The sequence below is a fragment of the Uranotaenia lowii genome, chromosome 3 (assembly GCF_029784155.1).
Source record: "Uranotaenia lowii strain MFRU-FL chromosome 3, ASM2978415v1, whole genome shotgun sequence".
NCBI lineage: Eukaryota > Metazoa > Arthropoda > Insecta > Diptera > Culicidae > Uranotaenia > Uranotaenia lowii.
Genome location: NC_073693.1, coordinates 279,689,216 through 279,709,475, shown reverse-complemented (window position 1 = coordinate 279,709,475; position 20,260 = coordinate 279,689,216). Strand labels below are relative to the sequence as shown.

At 39.4% G+C, this 20,260-nt stretch overlaps 1 protein-coding gene across 1 annotated transcript; it reads left to right on the top strand.

Moving 5' to 3' along the window:
• The first annotated feature begins 13,976 nt into the window (after window positions 1-13,976).
• LOC129751782 (uncharacterized) lies at window positions 13,977-18,387 on the top strand. The gene is made up of 5 exons (XM_055747489.1): window positions 13,977-14,413; window positions 14,473-15,512; window positions 15,632-16,637; window positions 16,716-17,627; window positions 17,684-18,387. Exons 1-5 carry the CDS (start codon window positions 14,357-14,359, stop codon window positions 17,873-17,875), a joined length of 3,207 nt encoding a protein of 1,068 aa, XP_055603464.1. The 5' UTR covers window positions 13,977-14,356; the 3' UTR covers window positions 17,876-18,387.
• Window positions 18,388-20,260: the final 1,873 nt, after the last annotated feature.

Sequence of the window (20,260 nt, the reverse complement as noted above, 5' to 3'; positions counted from 1 at the left end):
GTATCCCGAGATGGCCGAACAGAAAATCAAATTGACCACATCTGCATCAGCCGAAAATGGAGAAGGAGCCTTCTTGATGTCCGCAACAAACGAAGCGCAGACATTGCATCTGACCATCACCTCGTCCTTGGCGAGATACGACTGAGAGTTGCGCGTGTCCAACGGCGCAAGGAGAAAGTCGGGTGTCGATACGACGTCCGCCGGTTGGAGAATCCAGAGGTGAAAAGGGCATACGTTGAACAGCTAGAATCCCGAGCCTCGGAGCTGCCGACAGACGGAACAGTCGAAGAACAGTGGTGTGGAATCAAGAATGCCTTTATCACGACGAGCCATGGTACTCTCGGTAAAGTTTGTGGAAGACGAAGTGAATGGATGTCGGATGAAACCTGGAGGATGATCGATGATCGGAGAAAGGCGAAAGTCGGAATTGAGCAGGCATGTACCGGGTCAGCCAAAGCAGCCGCCCGCTTACGATATGCGGAGCTGGAAAAGGCAGTTAAACGAGCTTGTAGACGAGACAAGAGAGCCTGGACAAACTCCCTAGCCGAAGAGGGAGAAAGAGCCGCCGCCATTGGAGATATCCGATTATTATATGATATTTCTCGCCGCCTTAGTGGTGCAAGGACTAATGCAAGAATGCCGCTGAAAAACCGAGCAGGTCAGCTGCTGACAGATCGAACAGATCAGCTCAAGCGTTGGACTGAGCATTTTGATCAACTTTTTCGAGTTACAAATAGCAATGGCCAACAGAACCCGCAGCTCGAGGCGCCCACAGTAAGTCGCATTAATGGCGTCAATTCGGAAGCGCCCTCGCTGGCTGAAATAGAAGCGGCAATCAAGGACATGAAATCCAACAAAGCGCCTGGAATCGATTGCATTCCTGCTGAAATGCTCAAAGCCGACCCTGCCCTGTCAGCACAAATGTTGCACCGTCTATTCGCTGACATTTGGGATACTGCAACATTCCCGGCCGACTGGATGCAGGGTATCCTCGTAAAGGTCCCAAAGAAAGGAGACCTAACAGAGTGCGGTAACTGGCGTGGCATAACTTTGATCTGTACAACCCTCAAAGTACTCTGCAAAGTGATCCGGAACAGGATCCAGGAGAAAATCGACGCTACACTCCGACGGCAACAAGCTGGATTCCGATCCGGACGATCATGTGTGGACCACATCACAACGCTACGAATAATACTGGAACAAATCAACGAATTCCAGGACTCTCTTCTGCTGGTGTTCGTTGATTTCGAAAAAGCATTTGACCGACTGAACCACGAAAACATCTGGGCTGCTCTTAGACGACGAGGGGTCCCAGAGAAACTAGTCCATCTCATCGAAGCACAGTACGAGGCATTTTCGTGCAAGGTCTTGCACGACGGTGTCTTGTCCGAACCAATCCCGGTAACTGCTGGAGTGAGACAAGGATGTATTTTGTCACCGCTGCTTTTTCTCATCGTAATGGATGAGATCTTGACTGGATCGATTGACTGTAGACCAAACCGAGGATTGCCGTGGAATCCTTCAACCATGGAGCAACTGAACGACCTTGACCTGGCAGACGATATTGTTTTGCTCGCCCAAACACAACAAGACATGCAGAGCAAACTCGACGACCTCACCGAAAGCTCCAAGGCAGCAGGTCTCAAAATCAATGTCGGAAAGACCAAGTCGATGGAAATCAATACAGCAAATCGTTCCAATTTCGTGGTAGCTGGACAACAGGTTGAGACAGTGGAGTGCTTCCAGTATCTTGGTAGCCAGATAACGCCTGATGGTGGGACCAAGAAGGACATCGAGACCCGGATCAGAAAAGCCCGATTTGCGTTTGCGAGTCTCCGAAACATCTGGCGGTCACGCCAGATCTCTCTACGAACTAAGATCCGAATCTTCAACTCAAACGTCAAATCCGTATTGCTGTACGGGTGTGAAACTTGGTGCACATATGCGGTGACGACGCGAAAACTGCAAGTTTTTGTGAATCGCTGCCTGCGGAACATCATCCGCGCTTGGTGGCCTGGCAACTGGATCTCAAACGTTGAACTTCATCGCCGGTGTCATCAAAAGGCACTAGAAATCGAGATTCGGGAACGTAAGTGGAGATGGATTGGGCACACGCTGCGAAGAGATGAAAACGAGATTTGCAGAGAGGCGCTTGACTGGAATCCAGATGGGCATCGAAGAAGAGGCAGGCCCAAAAGCTCGTGGCGGCGAAGTCTAGCCGCTGAAATCCGCACAGTTGACGAGAACCTCGGCTGGCAGCAAGTGAAGACGCTGGCTCCGGATCGCCAGCAGTGGAGATCTTTTATCTCAGCCCTATGCGCCGGTCAATCGGCGCTGGACCCTTAGTAGTAGTAGTATCACTGATGAACTGATGTACAAGCTAAGCCTTGAAACTTGTGTAAAGTTCCAACGACCGTTTTCAATCAATTTTATGTGTTTTGGTTGATCCACCAGATGTCTCCAAGGACACCAGAGAGAACTGTCAAGAAGAAAATGAAATGTAAACAAAACAAAATAACAAACCCCGCTTAATAAAATAAATGCTTGGAATGCTTGAAAGAATGCTTGGATTCCAAGCATTCTTCAAGCATCCGTCTCATTGAATTCAAGCATTAAATGGCCCAACCGATTCTACTTGAAACGATTTTCCCGGTTCAGAATGACAGCTCTTGTCGACACCTGTCATGGTATTGGTGAGAACCTGTGAGAACGATAAGTGCTTATGTGTGAGTGCAATGTTAAATGTGAATGTATATGTATGGGTGAGATCGAATTCCATGCGGCATTGAGGATGTTTTCAATTTGAAAGAAAAAACCTAAAATTTCCTGACCTTCATTTTTTTTTATTTCACAAATTAAATATATTTATTTCATTTCACTTTTTGCACTAAAAATTCACTTTTTCTCCATTCTGGAACACTGGAGTCTCCAACTAGCCTGCCTACTTGAATGCTGGAAACCAGAGTTCTTTTATATTCTGCTCGCATGGTGCTGTCGTTGGCGGCTGAGGCTGGATCGTTTCAGGAACGCACTGAAGTGATGGCCGGAAACTTACCACGGAATCAGAACCGTGGGGATTATCATGACAACCCAACAAGCTGTTGACATTATCGTTCCGTCCGCTAACGGAGAAAATCCTCGGGAACGATTAGACGGTGGCTGCAATTGAAAAACAAAATTAAATTAGTTTAAAAAAAAGTATTGCGTAGTTTTACAACTTACCACGTCCATCAACGTCCGAGCTTTTGGCAAAATGGCCGTTGAAAAAATAGATTTTTAAGGCCTGCTTGGATCACTAACACTTACATGTAAAAATTCGTTAGAACGGTTATGCAGTGTTGTACAGGCAAAGGGTTGATATTTTTTGTTAAGTATACTAATGATTGAATGTGTATGTGTGTAATCGGTGCAATCAGCTGACTTGAATGGTGCACGTCAAAAGTGAGAACCTCAATATTTGGCGAATAACGGTACTTTACGCTGTGAATAATTGGCTCAAGACTTTATGGCAGAAAGGGGGACTATTAGTCAGTTATGAATATGTCGAATTACTATTTGACGAGTTTTGAGGATTCGCAACACATTTCCCAAGCAACCAGAATTCCCTTAAAAAGGTTCCATAGAAGCTTAATCAGCTCTCGTTTGTGTCTGAAGAGAATGCTAATCAGCCCAAAATTTAAGTTCTTAAAGCTACTTTCAAGTTCGTTTAGGTGGCTGTAGAGAACGCTGTTCAGCTTCTAAGAGAATGTCAAGAAACTTCTACGCGCCGAAAAAAAAATCCGATTGACAGATTGCTCTGACAACCACATGTCAGATTGCTAGGTTGCCGGTCTATCATGGTCTATCTCATTGATTTAAATTATATTGTTTTGATTACAAAAGCTGCTTACACGCCTAGAGAATTGAACCGCTGCTCTCTAGGTTGCAATGAAACTCACCAGCCTCTCGACCAATCCAGCAATAGCTAATTGCCACTGTAATGATTAGTATTTAAACTTAATGTCATTTGAGATGATTGAGTGGGTTGGTCAATTGAAGGAAACTTATTTCGTTCAAAGGACTTTCAGTACACAATATGAATCATAACAAAAATTCGCATCATCATTTATTCGAATATCTTATTTAACATTTATAAGAAAATTCGAAAAAATCTTGAATTCCATTTGTATATATCAGTACAGATATAAACAAAACAAATACCATGACAAGAAATTGACAGAAATTTTTGACATGTCGCTTAGAATTCCCATATAGGTTCTTTAAAACACCTTCAAGTACCTTAATGGTGCGCTTTAGAATGTTACGCGAACGTTATCGACCTTCTTGAAAAACATTTTTGACATGTCGCTTAGAATTCCCATATAGGTTCTTTAAAACACCTTCAAGTATCTTAATGGTGCGCTTTAGAATGTTACGCGAACGTTATCGACCTTTTTGAAAAACATTTTTGACATGTCGCTTAGATTTCCCATATAGGTTCTTTAAAACACCTTCAAGTATCTTAATGGTGCGTTTTGGAATGTTACGCGAACGTTATCGACCTTCTTGAAAGAAGTTCCATTAAAAGCGCTTAGAAGTTCCGTTATCGGTAGTATTAACCTTTCAAAGGGCGATGTAAGTTCCTGAGTAACTTTTAGGCGACAAGAGTTACCTGAAGTTCCCGTAATTCATTTTTTCAGCCAAATGTGAACTTCGGAGTTCGGAGTTAAGTAAAAACGCGACTTTTGGTTGCTTGGGTTATGATTTGCGTAATGGATTTTTTTTAGCTTTAAGCTGTTTTTCTAATTGTTTCAAACTATCATGAAGCACTAAATAGAAACAGATATGAGGAGATAAAATGCTCGCTCAGAATAGCCTAGAATCGGTATTGTTTCATGAGATTTTTAATTTTAAACTCAACTGGATAAAATAACTGGTTCGTCTGGCTTGTCCGAAGTTCTTAGTTAGTCTTTTTTAGTAAAAAGAATGAAGATAAAATGAAACAGGCAAATTTACCTTGCTGTGAATATATTGAAGCCGTCCATTCTACTACGATGTTAATTTATCAATTTTTGAGATCATATACGATTGTGCTCTTCCAAGAATGAGGTACTTCAAAAGTTTAATCGGCTTGTTTAAATGGTAGCATTCGAAAATTTGTACTGGTTTCTGGAATATAATAATTCAAGCTTGTACATCTGTTTGTTATTTCGGCAGTCTCTGTAGTGAAAAAAATATGATAATGCTATTTTCCCCAGCTTAAAATTATTCGTGGTAAATCTAATTGTATAGTATAATTCGTCTTATTGTATTTAAATTTATTCATTTTTGAATTCAAATACCATTGCGTCCTTTCGAAAAATTGTTACATTTAAAAGAGCTTTCTAGAAACAGTGCCATCTATTGCGCCGTTCAAAAGTTAGAAATATAGCAAGAGATGGCACTGTTTTTCGTCATTTTTTAACGGCTTCTTTAAATAGAGCACTGGAAATTTTACACAAGTTTCTGAAGATTTTTTGTTCGAGCTTGTGCATCTGTTCATCTGTGGTAGTATAGTAATAGTTTACTATACACAGTAAATGAAAATTACCGAGTTCGGTAATTTATTTTACAGAATTAGTTCTGTAATTCGTAAATTTTCGGTAATCAATCAATCTGACATCTTGTTTTTACCGAATTCGGTAAATCGAGTTTCGATTTACCGATGTTCATTTATTTTTATGTAAACAAAACTCTTTACAGAAAATTTTCGGTAAAAAAACACCGAAAACTGTAAATCAGTGTCGCTGGCAGCACAAACGTCAATTTTGATGTTTCCTTTTCTGGCAGATGTAATCGCAACTGTCTCACTCTGATAACCGCGACTGTCAGGAACGTTTTCTCGATCGGGCCGATTGCAAAGCAGTGTCGAAGCGTCGTGAGAATTATTATTTTTGTAAAAATTAGTTGCAAATCAGTCTTTTCCCTACGATTTTTGTTATGTGATCGCTTGCTAAGGGCAGATGGTTTATCAGCTAGTGTTACCTGGATTCCTTATTGAATGCAAATCCCGGAATCCTAGATAGAATATTTGATATGGGAAAGTTAAAGCCAGCATTTGTGTGTTTTCATTACAGGAACCATAAATTAGAAAAATCTTTAATTTTTTCTTTGCTCTTTTTTACATTTCTCGTTAAGGTTGGATTGGCCATTTGGATCGTCGAAAAGGAGCGCAAAATACCGGTGATTCTGGAAGATTAAGTAGCGATTCCTCCAGCTCCCAGTATGCCAACACAACGACGTCTCCTTGTACCAGAAACCATCATTTGATGGCCAATACTCAGTGCTCATTGTTAGATTTTTATTCGAACCGATCCACCTGAAGAACTGATGAAAATCGAACCGATTCTGAACCCCTTTTTCCGAACTGGGAAGCAATCAAGTCGGTGCAAAAATTGTCAATCAATGTCAACAAAAATTCAAATTGTGAAGAATATTTTTCAGTTTTTATTGAATTGAATTGTTTGCACTTTTCCTCTTGCTTCCGTTTCGGTCAGTTTCGACAGCTATAGAGTTAGTAGCACCTTCGACGTTAGATCGACCGAGGCCTTCATTGGTAAGTTTCATAATCTCCCCGTTGCTGCTTCGTAAATAATGCAGCATTTTTCTTTCTTTTAGAATCGCACGTCAAGAAGTAGACTCAGCTCTTCCGGCGCTGCTCTGGTTAAAAAGTTGACCATACGGGTTCCAAAAAACATGAAGGAAAACTACCATGTGATGCGATCTCAGGTTCCGAGTTCAACCACCGGAATCCTGATGCTAGCGTACGATTTCATCGCCAAGAAGTCCGGAAGCTCAGTCGTAGAAAATGCACACCGCCATCCAGAAAGACGTAAACAATTTACGTGGCATTCGAGAAGAAGACCTGTGCAAAAATTCAGACTTTTACGTGTTCATCTGTGCCCTTGATGATGATGACATTTCAGCCGATCCAACGACTAAAGGGTAGGCAGAGGCAGCCCGCATACTGAAAAACCATATCTCAAACAGTCTAAACGAAACATCTACGGCTCTGGAAAAGGTGATTTTGCTTGTAATCGTAGCTTTTAGATTAGACTTTACTTTGACAACGTTAAGAAACGAAACACGAACGTACATGTGAAAAAAGTGATGGTATCTGCAACGGTGAATGAAAGTTACGAACGATTTACTTAATTTTTTCAATAATCGTTAAAATGATCTTGAACCGTTACTCAAAGCGTCCATGATTTATATCACTCACGTCAAAAATTGACGAGACGCAGGTCAGAGATGCCATATGGTTTTTCAAAAACATCAGTACAGATTTTTGAAAATATCTATACAAAACACTTACATTAAAGAATATTCAATCAATAAAAAGAAACATGGTGCTATATGATATATATCAAATCAAAGTTTTTCTTACAATTCAAATATCGATGGATAGAAATCCAAAATTTTACGTCGAATATATTGATTGTTTCGTCAAAATTCTTCAACTTTTGAGTATAATTTTTAAGTTTACGGTTTTATACAGTTAACCAGAATTCCATTTACCGGAAATTCATAAAGCGAAAGAAAATCCGGTAAATGGTATAGTCCGGTAAAAGAAATTCCGGTAAATAGTACAGTCCGGTAAATGGTACTTTCAATAAACAGTAGACAACCTATGAATTACATTCATAGCTGAATAAAATTCAGTAGTCTGCATGGTCTCCATTTTTTATTATTAATGCCATTTTTCATTGAGGATGAATAATTATTTATACTCATCTATAAGTGTAAACTCCTTAAATCTATAAATCTGGCATCACTGCCTGTTTGAACGCGCTCTTTCGAAACACTTGTTTTGCCGGTGAAAATTTATTTCCATTTTCGCGTTTCGTCGGTGTTTCTGGCCTGGAATCTATCACGACGGCTTCGCCCAATTAGGATCAGTGTAACAGTACAAATTGCAACAAGTACCGATGTGCAGCGGAAAACAACCGAATGGATTTGTTGGGGAAGGAGCCAGTCGCCCCGCAACTGGGTCCGATTGTGTCCACTGCGAAACCTTCAAGCTACCGGAAGATCCCGTAAGTTTTTGTTTTTATTGACTTTTAATTCCAATTTCAGTTCACTGCTCAATTGTATTCCACAGGACGATAGCGGTAGAACCACTGTACCTTTGGCCGGATGGGATCATCGTTGGCGATCTCTGCCACTTGACCGGGTGAATTTGTAGCCGAGTATGGAACACAGCTCAGTTTCCGCGAACATTCATGGCCCAAGGATGGTGGAAAGGAAAGGATAGCACCCACTAGCGCTGGAACAACTAAAACACCCATTCGCTGTGCCTATAGCCAAATGGGACCGTTGTTGGCGATCTTTCTGGACGAAGTTTGTAGCCGATTGTTGGCGATCATTCTGGACGGAGTTTGTAGCCGATTGATGGTCAATTGTATGAAAATGTAAGTCAACTAAATATTTGAAAAATTAATAAATTTATTAAATCTAATAAAAATGATTCCATAAAAAATCCGAAAATCCTATATAATAATTTGCACAAGTGTGCGTGCCACGTTCCCGTATGATTCCAATAAACGTAGGCATACCTTCGAAAGATACGCTTTGTCAAATCGTATCATACGTATTACTGTTAATGTTTTGTTACAAGAGAACATTAAGAATAACTGTAACAGAAACAGTTTGATTGGCCCAGTATGGTTCCCGTGAGTGTTCTTTGGATTTTATCTTAACTGCTTGTAGAACAGTCGCCCCATACAATTGTTTTAACAGTTCTAAACAGTAACATAACTTAACGCCATATTCAACAGACCGTCGTTTTGGAATTCAAGATAAGTGGAATGTTTTTTATGGTTTCAGATATCATTTTCTAAACGTTTTTTTACGCTGTTTCTAATCGTTTTATAACTACAACAGGAACAGTTTTGTTACAATATTTTCGTATTCGGGAGGCTAAGGTTTTGATGCTACAAAAAAAAATTTTTTTTCGAAACCCATTAAAATCGATCCAATAGCTTTTTGTTTCTTTTCCGTTTATTTCCAGAAAGAAAATGATATGGTACCTACCGGATAATCTGACAACGCGCCAAAACTAAAAAAGAAAACTTTGAAACCGGTTGGTGATCGATTTTGGCACAGAGCTGAGTAAAACCAAGAATTATCCATTATTTTCTATTCTAATTCTAATTATATTTTTTTCTAATTCCTACAGCTTTTCATGACAACAAAAAGTAAAATAACCCGCCTACAAAAAAAGCGTGATAAAGGAAACTTCGTTCTATAATGATGCTAAAAATAGAAGAAACAGAATGAGGTGGCGCAACTGCAACTGTGATCCATAGCTGGACCCGGAAGCAATCGTCGTACCATTACTACTCAATCAGCTTCATCGGCAACCGTCGCACTTGCCGCCAAAGCGACATCGTACAGTCGCAGAAATGCCCCTCTGAGTCGAGCATGATCCCGGTGCATTTTTGATTTTTCTGATTTTTCTGGGATCACAATACTAACGGACCGGTACCGGAAAATCAGGAAGAGAAAGTGATAAATGAATTCAGCATTCAGGTGAGCGAACGCTTTTTAGAATTATTTTTGATCATGTGTAATTAATGTTTCTTAACAATGTTTCATTTGCAGACCACACGGTTGGTTCTCGTTAAATACAACGGTGGCAACCCAATCCCGGTGTAGGAAAGACAGCTGTGTTTGTGTTGCCCATTCTACAACAGCTGGAACTAACCGATAGTATGTCATACACGCTAGACATGTGCCATATTTGTGAAATCCAGATTAGCTATGAGTTCGATGCATCCGGTTGCTCGCATTTTAGTAACAGGTGCGTCTTCGTGGTTTGACGATGACGGTGGCGTGATCTGAACGCCAGCTTTGCTGAGGAATGAAGAAAACGTCTGAAAAACCCGGAAGACTCCGGTGGTTTTAAGATCATGTTACTATCACCCAAAACGGGAAGGATCGGTGAATTTTTGATTATTATTGTTAGGTGAGTAAACGTGACGGGGAAGGGTATAAATTTTTATTGATACATTTCATAACATTGACCTCAGTTATTGAATATCGTGGATTATCATTACTATTAGCACTGATGAACTGATGTACAAGCTAAGCCTTGAAAAGTGTGTAAAGTCCCGACGATCGTTTTGAATCAATTTTATGTTTTTTGGTTGAGCCACCAGATGTCTCCAAGGACACTAGAGAGAACTGTCAAGAAGAAAGTGAAATGTAAAAAAAAACAAAATAACAAACTATTAGTCAATTATGAGAAAGTCGTATCTATTTGACGAGTTTCGCGCAAATTGATGTTGAAGATTCGTTACACATTTTTGATTTGGTTCGTCTGGCTTGTTCAAAGTTGTTAGTTAGCCTCTTTAGTAAAAAGAATCAAGGTAAAATGAACCAGATGAATTGAACTTGTGAATATATTGAAGCCGTCCATTTTTCTACGATGTTAGTTTAAAGTCTTTATAGTAAAACAATTAACTTGGATTAATTGAATTTGATAACAAATCAACATCAGAACCGAGATTATTAAACGCCTGAAGTCTTTGTAATCAGCTAACAGCACGATATCTATACCCTACACTGCAAAAAATCCACACTTAGGATGTATGTTTCCTTTCCACATACGTCTTCAAAATAGCTCTACGCTTATATTTCATATACTTCATATAAACATCATATGTCACACATGAATTTCATGTTCGAAATATGAAGTTTATATGATATGTACACATACATTCTATGATTTTCGTCTTTGAAAATTTCCATGTGTTCAAAATGGCCACCCCGAAGAAAAAGTTGAAGTGCCGTTAAGGGACAATTAAAACATTTTAATTTGGTAAGTATTATTGTATTTAAATTAAGCATCGATCATTGATCTTTTTTGATCTCCCACACAGGAAGATGGCCCTTGACTTCTGCTATAGGAGGCAAGGATGTCAGCTGGATAATATTGAAGGTAAATTGATCATTCTGATGATTTTTTAGCATCCTTGAAAATGTTTTTTTTTTTTTGCAGAATCAGGAGTCTGGTGACGAACAAAACCGTCGATATGTTGAACAAACGGGTCGACCAGGAATAAACGTTCCAGATTTATGTACGTATTAGTCTTAGTATATTTATATTTTTTTTATTGAAAATAAATGTTTCGATAGCCGACATCTCAATTTTTTTAAATTTCCCTCCGAAAAACTAGTTCGAACGAAATAAAACGCCTCCGAGTCGGCATGCAAGTAAACGCCTAGATGTAGGCAGATGTTTGAGTGCAATGTAAGCTAATAATATTTATGTGTGGGATTTTATAACCTTTATGTGACGCATATAGAAGTCATAGTTTTGTTTTCTATATGTGGGGACACGTTATTTTCAAATGGGAGTCACATTGCAAAAATCTATAAGGCTGACACATATCCCCAATATGTGGATTTTTTGCAGTGTACCTTTCCGAGATTTTCATTTCCTCAATAAATAAATTCTTCAATAAATTCTTCATGTATTTTCTTCTCTTCTGAAAATTCTCACGACTGTTAGTGAATTTTATGTCGAATATGGATAAGCAATAAACTAATATGAGGTTAGCTGAAAACTGAAAAATTTTCTGTAATTTTTACTGAAACCCGTAAAACGTTCTATTATTTCAGCTTATCATGCACAGCGCATAACACAAGATGATTCGAGTATCCTGAAGACACTTCAAGCAAGAAATCGCAATTCTGATGAACACAGATGGACATAAAAAAGTCAGTCGAATCGATGTTTTTGCCTAAAGCGGCGTTGTAATAACGCACGGCGTTCAACGTAAGGGGCACTTTTTTCCAGAAGGCACTTTGGCACAACATCGATTTGAATGAGTGTCTGACGACCATATGTATTCCTCAGGATTGAAATTTCTTGCTTGAAATATCCTCTGGAAACTCGAATCATCTCGCGTCATGCGCTTTGCATCATATGGTGAAATTACCGAACGTATTACGGATTTCGTTGAAAATTACCGAAAATTTTACAGTTTTCGGTAAATATTACCAGCATTTCGGTAATAATTACAAAAATTTCGGTAAAAACCACCGATATTTCGGTAAACTTCGCCGGTTGTTCGGTACATATTACCGAACTTTTTGGTAAAACTTACCGGTATTTCGGTAATATTTACCTGTATTTCTGTAATATTCACCGGCATTATGGTAATAATTACTGGTATTTCGGTAAAATATGTCGGTGGTTCGGTAAATATTATCGAGCTTTTACAGCTTTTCGGTAAAAAAAATCACGGTACTTCGGTAAAATTTATACATATTTCGATAATAATTACAGGTTTTTCGGTAATAAATTTAGGTATTTCGGTAAACTCTACCGGTTGTTCGGTACATATTAACTAGCTTGTAAAGTATATCGGTTAAACATTACCGGCCTTTCGGTAATAATCAAAGACATTTCGGTTCAACAATACCGGTTGTTCGGTAATATAACGAGCTGTCATGTTAACAACTGTCAATATTTTGACAGATGATCAGCCGAGTTTTGGTTATTTTTTACCGAAAAAGGTCCGTAATATTTGACAGCTGTCACTTCTCGGCCATGAAAAAATTACCGAACAGTTTAACGAACTCCACATGTTAGGATTTCGGTAAAAAAATTACCGAATTCGGTAATTTTCGTTTACTGTGTAGGCTCGTTAAATTGTCCCGTCTCATCTGTACACGCTCAGCAAGTGTGCGTTAGAAATGTCAAAAACAACTCTATTGACCAAAATTTCGTCTGCTGATCAACGTTAGCTTATTTAAAAGTTTAGTCAAAGTATTTGGGATTTTGAATCAAAGTACATTTTTTTATTCACAGGGAAAATATTTCTTCGAAGTTAAGGAAAGTGTATTTGAGCCAAAGTAATTTTTATTTATCTCAAAATCAAAACGAAAAATCCCTTGTTTTTGAGGTACTCTCCTATAATAAACGTTACGTAACTTTTGGTACACTCAGAAAAATACTATTATATATACCATAAGATTCTCTTATGAGTGGCGCCATAAGAGAAATCTATGAAATTCATAAGATTGTCTTATGAAGCGAATGAATTCTTCAGATGAACACCTGCTTCATTGAGGGGTTGTTGCTTTTCATAAGAGGGTCTTATGGAAACAGTAAATTTTACCTTTGATGAGTAAATATCAAGATAATTGATGTTAAAAACATTCAGTTTATTTTCTGGGTAATTTGTTATTTGTTTAAAATTACACCATGATCACCATTAGCAGCACATTCAGGCATGGTTCCAACTGTCATTCTGCCGCACCTGGTTCATTAAACTTATCCTTTTCGCCGATCAACATGCTGAAAAGTAAACATTAAAATATGTGTTCTAGTTAACAAATAATTTGAACGTTCACAAAAAATCAACTTACCATGTAGAATAACAAAATCAACTTCAACTTTGAGAAAAACAAGTGCTTGGTACGACGATGAGAAAATGACTGATGGGATGAATGTGTTCATTATTTTTTCACAATGCCGCTTCTTCTATTTTTCATAAGAACTTCGTATGAATATTGAAAGAATTTCATAAGACTCTTATGAAAATTTAGTTTAGACGCAAAAAAGCGGTTCATAAGATGTATCTTAAGAAATTTGTAATAAGATTTCCTCTGAGTGTATATAGCGCTTGGGATGTGTGTTTGTAAAATATTGCAAGAGCAAAATTACAAAAACTTTCTTTCAAATTTCATTAAAATATCTATCTCTATATTCAATTTAATTATGTTAATCCCGAGAAGTTCCAGCAATGTCATTTGAGTATCAACCTTTAAATAAGTTTTGAAATGCAAAATACAAACAAAAAGCACAATTTTCAACAAATGGGTTAGCTAGGGATGCTAATATTTTATCATCTTATGTGCGTAAATTTCAAACTCGAATTTGGGTTTCTTCACCCACAGTGTAGCCGACGACACCGCTGCAAACAAATCGGGAAAATCAGCCGCAAACCGCAGCAAAAAATCTAGCGTCAAGGTCGCGCAAAACATTAACAATTTTCTGGTGTTTACAATTTTCCGCGCGTCGTCGCCGGTTTTTCCATCCGTTTGTTCGTTCGTTCGTCCGCCCATTAGGAAAGAGACTTTTCCGAATAATTTTTCGCACACCCACCAGCAACGTCACCGGTGAAACAAGCTGAAAATCCTTGAAAAATCGCATTAGAATGAAATCATCGCTCGTATCGATGATCGTTGGCGTTGTACCTGGTGCAATTTATTCTGCTCCTATCGGTTGGTAGGAATTTTTGTGCAATTTTCAGGAAGTGAAGTGTTGTATTTGTTGACTGACTATTAACTTTGACCGAGAAGACCTGCTGTCACTACCGGCAAAATGAACGGATTAAACAATCCGGGAGTGACGCTATTCAATGATGGTACCAGCATTCAGGTAAGTTGAAGAGTTTGTTTTATATCTATAAACATTACAGATTTTTATTTCGAAATCAGGTGGCCAACACCAGCGCACTCCAACGGGCGGAAGAAGAGGAAGCCCTGGAGGATCAGAAACGCCGTGAAGCTGAGCTTGCCCAGCAAATGCAAAATGCCTTCGACGATTTGATAGACGATGACGACCGGGACGATACCCTGGACTCGGTGAATTATCTTTCAAACTGTTCCGAGCATCCTGGAGGGTCTCCTCCACCTCTTCCTATAGTACCAAACCCTTCTACAGGGCAGCGCTTTCTTGACGGCATTAAACCGATGCAAAATGGTGGAACCGGTGGATTTATCGGTGATGGGCAGCATGTGCAGGAAGCTTCCCACTGGCGGCAAATGTATCAATCGAAGAATCGAGAGTTCGAACATGTCACTCTGATGATGCATGAAAAGTCGAAAGAGTATGAACAGAAACTTAACGAACTGAAGAAACGACTTCTGCTGGCGGAAGGAGAAAGGGATCGAGCCAACATGACTCGATCGCAAACTCACGATCTGCTGGTAGAAAGTAAAACCAAAATTTCCGAGCAAGAAGATGTTATAGCGAAACAACAAGCTAAGCTTGTTGCTCTAGAGAATAAAAACCTAGAACTAGAAGCAAATTTGGAGAACAAAAAGACCCTGTTGCAAGATGCAGAACATCGCTACCGTATGGTCGAGAAAAATATGAACATCAAAACAGATCGGCACACTGAACATCTTCTAAAACAATCGGAGGAGAAACATCAGGCCAAAGTCACAATGATGCAGCAGCAGATCGATAGCCTCCGGTCGGATTTGGACGATCGCTGCCAGGAGCTGCGCCGGCTTGATGTCCGCTACAAGGAGCTGGAATCGGTCCGGGATCAAATGATAGTGGAGAAAAATGAAACCATCCAGCGGTTGCAGAATAGTTTGGATGATTCGCAGCATAAGTGTGAAACGCTGATGACGAAAACGATGAACCTAACCGGTATGAGTCAGGACAATTTGAGGTTGCAAACCAAGGTCGGGGCCCTGGAACAGCAAACGCAGGACATGCAGAGGACCATCAATACTTTGACGCAGAGGTAAGAAATTTGTATCGACAGAAATTCCACTGTATCATATGACCAAATTTCAGAAATACCTTCCTACCGAAAATATTTTGAAAAATACTTCTTTCATTAAAACGATGTTTCCATTACAGGCTAGAAAACAGCAACGCCGAATTAGAACTCATGGATTCGGTGCTGTGTGGCGGCAATGCCACCGCAAATGAAACTGAACCAGAAACCACTGCCCACGATACCACCCCAGCTGGATCGTGTACCTTCGGAGCGAGTCGCCGAAAGCTGATTGGAAGCACGCCTTTAAATCCTATACTTAAAAATAATGCAACCAATAACAATGAGGAACGTGTTGCAAAATTAAAACAAGAACTGCTGCTATGCATGAACGGCCAAAAGGAAAAGCGAGAAACGATCAAGCGACTGGAAACGGAACTCTCCACTCGGGATAAGGAAATTCAACAGCTTAAGAAAGACGAAAGCCACGCCCTGGTTCAAATGAACCAGTACAAAGAGGAAGCGTTCCGTGTTGGCTCTAGGATTAAAATTTTGGAAGCAGAATTAGAAAAGGCATTGAAACGGGAACGAAGACAATCTGGTTCCGGCAGTCGGCGGGGGAGCTACGACAAACAGGAAGCACTTGAGGATAAAATTTTCCAACTGAGACAGGAGAAAGATCAGTTGGAGGATCGTTTGAGCCAACTAGAGGAGGAAAACATTCGTCTTTCGGAAAGGAATGGAAAGTTGGAGGTAGATTCCAAGTCGCTGGACACTGTTAAGCTGGAACTGGAAAAGCACAAATTCCTTCTGAAAGATTCCCAGGGTGAATGTGAACGGTTGAAGAATCTTTATGTGGAAATTTCTGGCGCTAAGGATTCTATCAAATCGGAACTGATCGCTCTTAGGGCGCAGGATGCATCCCGGGAGGTTTCTGCTTTGAGTGAGAGAAATGCTTCTTTAGAACGTGCGCTCCAAATTGCTGAAATGAAGTCCTCAGAACTGGGAAAACTGCTGGACAGAGAAAAGCTAGAACATGAACGACTGCTGCGGGAATTAGGAGATCGTCAGGATGTTGAAGCCAAAGATAAGAAAACTAATTCCAATAGTTGCACCAAATGTGTGGATGGGTTGACTAAAATTTCTAAGGTCTGTACTCTTTTTTGTAAGCTAAATTTAATATTGAGGAAAGACGTTTTTTTTTTAACATTTTTTGTATTATTTCAGCTGGAAGTTCAAAACCTGCAACTTCAAAATACTTGCGCTTCACATCTGCGGGAGATAAACGATCTGAAAATTGCCCTCGATGAATCTCGTAGCACAATTGCGGATCTCAACTCAAAATTGGACCTTAAGGCCGAAATGGACTTTCTCATTGATGAGCTCAAACAAAAATCGGCACAGTTCAAAGAGTTCATGCGGACCCAGAACAGCTCGGCTAATAGCAGTAATACCAGCAGTGGAAACAGTTCAGGAACAACCAAAGAGAGCGCTACTTCTCCAGGTCCTCCGGTAGAAAGCAGACATCAAAGCGTAGGAACTTCTCCAGACCTGGCTGAAGCGAATGGGTCGGAAAGCAGAAAACTGGCTCGCGAGCAGGAACATCGAATACGGGAGGAAATGGCCAGAGCATTTGCCGTCGAAATTAAAGTCATCGAAGAAAAGTTCAAGGCACAATTCCACAAATTCGAAGAAAGCATTTCTTCCCTTAAAGATGAACTTCAGCAACGCACCGACGAGCTGATGGTTCGCAGTAAAGAGGTCGACGTGCTGAAGTATGCCATTATGACCGAACGGGAAAAGATGACCGAAATGCTGGCCAAGAAGGATGCCGACGCGCGTTCCCTTTTCGACAAGCAGGCAACCCTGATGAAGAAATACAAATCCGAGCTAAACGACTGTCAGCGAAAGATTAACTTCCTGGAGGGGGAACTCCACGAGAAACGGGAACTGATTGCTTCCGAACGTGAATCGATGGAAAAACTAGTGCGGCAAGTTACTGACGAACGGAAGATGTTCCGAGAGCGTGAAAGTGAGATGATCGATAAGTTCAAGGAAATCGAACAGGAGTACGAAAAAAGTCTTCAACTGGTGACGGATAAGTATAACTCGGTCAAGAAGACGGCCCTTAACTACAAGGTAATGTTAGTCTGATAACTTTAAAACAGTGGAACATTAAGATTTTTTAACTTCAGAAATACGCCGAGGACAAAGAGGAGCACATGATGAAGGAGTACGATCGCATCAAAGATGGGTACAATACGGCCTTATTGAAGGTTCAAAATCGAATGAAAGAGGCCCTGGATAGCAAGGATCGCAGCATGAAGGAAAGGATAGCTCAGATGGAAGCGGAATATCAATCCAAAAGACAGGGTGTCTCGACTTAGTCTAAAAAAAGCTACATTAATTGATGAATGTTAGAATTGTACTTAAGTTAAATTAATGACCGTTGAGAGCAGAGCCAGATCTCTTTTTAGAATCTCACAATGGTCGTTTATTCTGAACTAGAATACACTTTGTTGTACCTATTGTTATAACACTTTCATCTGAAATCAAGAATAGGAACAGTAATTTAAAAACCCGTTTGAAGAGTTATTGTTTTTTAAATTTTAGAAAACACACTGCCACTGCCTTACTCTGAAAAAAAAATCTGCCATATCTACCGTGGCCTAGGCCAGGCGAGGTAATATTTTGAATCAAGTTATTTCCACCTTCATCCACTAGCCAGTGTCGATAACCTTCAAATTGTGTTCTGCGAAAGCATGTTGTAGATAATGTAACTAGTGAAACTGTATTTTAGAGCATTTTAATCTGATAACAAACAACTGAGTACGGTAAAAGTATTATGTAAATCCTTAAACAACCATTTAATCAATCACACTTGCCAGTAAAACGTTATTGCCGATATCTTAAATATGGTTTTGTTTTTTTATTACTCAGGAAAGCCCTAATAATCGTTTTGGTCGTTTAGTCTTCTTCCCCTTTGTCTGTACTTTATCTAATGCTCAAACAAGTTTAAAATCCCAGATAAAAAAAAAATCTAATGCTCGTTCGTCTATTCATTGGAACAAACTTTCATCCGACGGGTCCCACAAACACCAGAAAGACTGGTCAGGAAGACGAAAACCCTGAGGAAGCTATCGGAACCACAGCTACAGGAAGCCATCACCGGGCCCTGACGGAAACTGTTTTTGGAAGTGACCCCAGTTAATCCCCTTTTCCTTTCCTATAAGATCTGAATTAACAGTTGATTCGCCGCTACGATTACGGCCCCCTCTTACTAACCCAAAGTTAGGAAAAATACTCCCGGCACATAAAAACATATTAAGCGAAATGCCTTAAGGAAACGATTTGTAAATTAAAAAAAAAAACCCCTAATGCTGTTTGGAAACCTATCAACTGTATTTCTCAAAGTGGAATCAAAATTATAAGATTCGTTGAGGTTTCGAAAAGTTTGAAGAAACTCTTGTCTTCCCACAAAGTTTTCCAAATTTTAAGAAAGTATACCGACCAGAATGACCTAACCTGTTAAACGGTCGCTAAATAAAATATACAAACAACAAGAAAGTATTTCTGTAACACGATACCTCGATATCTCGTCTTCATTTTTTTTTAATCTTTCCCTAGAATGATTAGTATAGATGAAAGATTTCATCGTAAAGAAGAATCACCTATTCATAGTTGGTAATGTTGAACCTTTTGACCTATCTATATCATACTTGGAATAAATTTCTCTATAATTCCTTCGCTACGTTCAAGTAGAAGTTGTACAATGCTGAACAAAATATTAAATTTACCACAAGAAGTGATTCTTCCTTGATTCAATTCTTCTTCTTCTTCCTCTATTTGTGGCTGCGATTTGCGAGTCCACGATTGGATCGGCGACTAAGACCATATATCCAGCGGTTTTCTTGACGGCCCTTGATTCAATAATGAACCGGCAAACTATAATTTCTTTGATTTGAAAATCGCCCTCAGTTAGGCAACGTTTTCTAAAGAGATTTGACTCCTAAATTTTCATTGCAGCGCAGCTCGTGCCATCCCAATGATTACTAAACCGAACACAAGTTGGCAGCACATCTCACCGATCGATATACAGTACTATGAACATTTTTTAAAAACTTTTAAGTCAGCAGCATGCTTCGTGACTCCACGAGTATCATAAATTTTGAAAGAAATAATATTAACCACAAGATTTAAAAAGAATCTTTATTTGCTCTAAAGAATGAATTTCTATTATTTCGATCACCACTGTAAGTAGGATAAACGCAAATAATTGCTGTCAAACTTTTCTATCAAAACATAAACATTTGAAAATATTCTCTAAAAAGAACGCATAATGAATAACAACGACGAGCAACTGCATAAAGCGATGGATCAAATCCAAAGAATGACTAATCGAGCCTTAAAACTGCGAGGTAACGAATCTATAAGTTTAAATTTTAAATCATGTGTACCTAAATCTTCCTAATTCCCTTTCCCTCTAGTTGCAATCGGCGAACTGACAACCCAACTGGCGCTGGCAAACAGCGTCGAAAACCTGGAGGAAATTCAACGATTCCGAGAGTCCCAACGGCTGGCAGACAGCCCGGCGCCCTTCAGTAAACCCCGAGCCCCAGGAGTTGATGACCAACCTAAATAATATCCAATCAACCATTTGAAAGAAAGTAAATAATAAAGACGACCGGATAGAATTTTACTGAATCAGAAAATTGTTTAATTTTTTCATTTTTTCCATCTGCTTCTTGTTTTTCTGCATTTTTTTCCTTTTT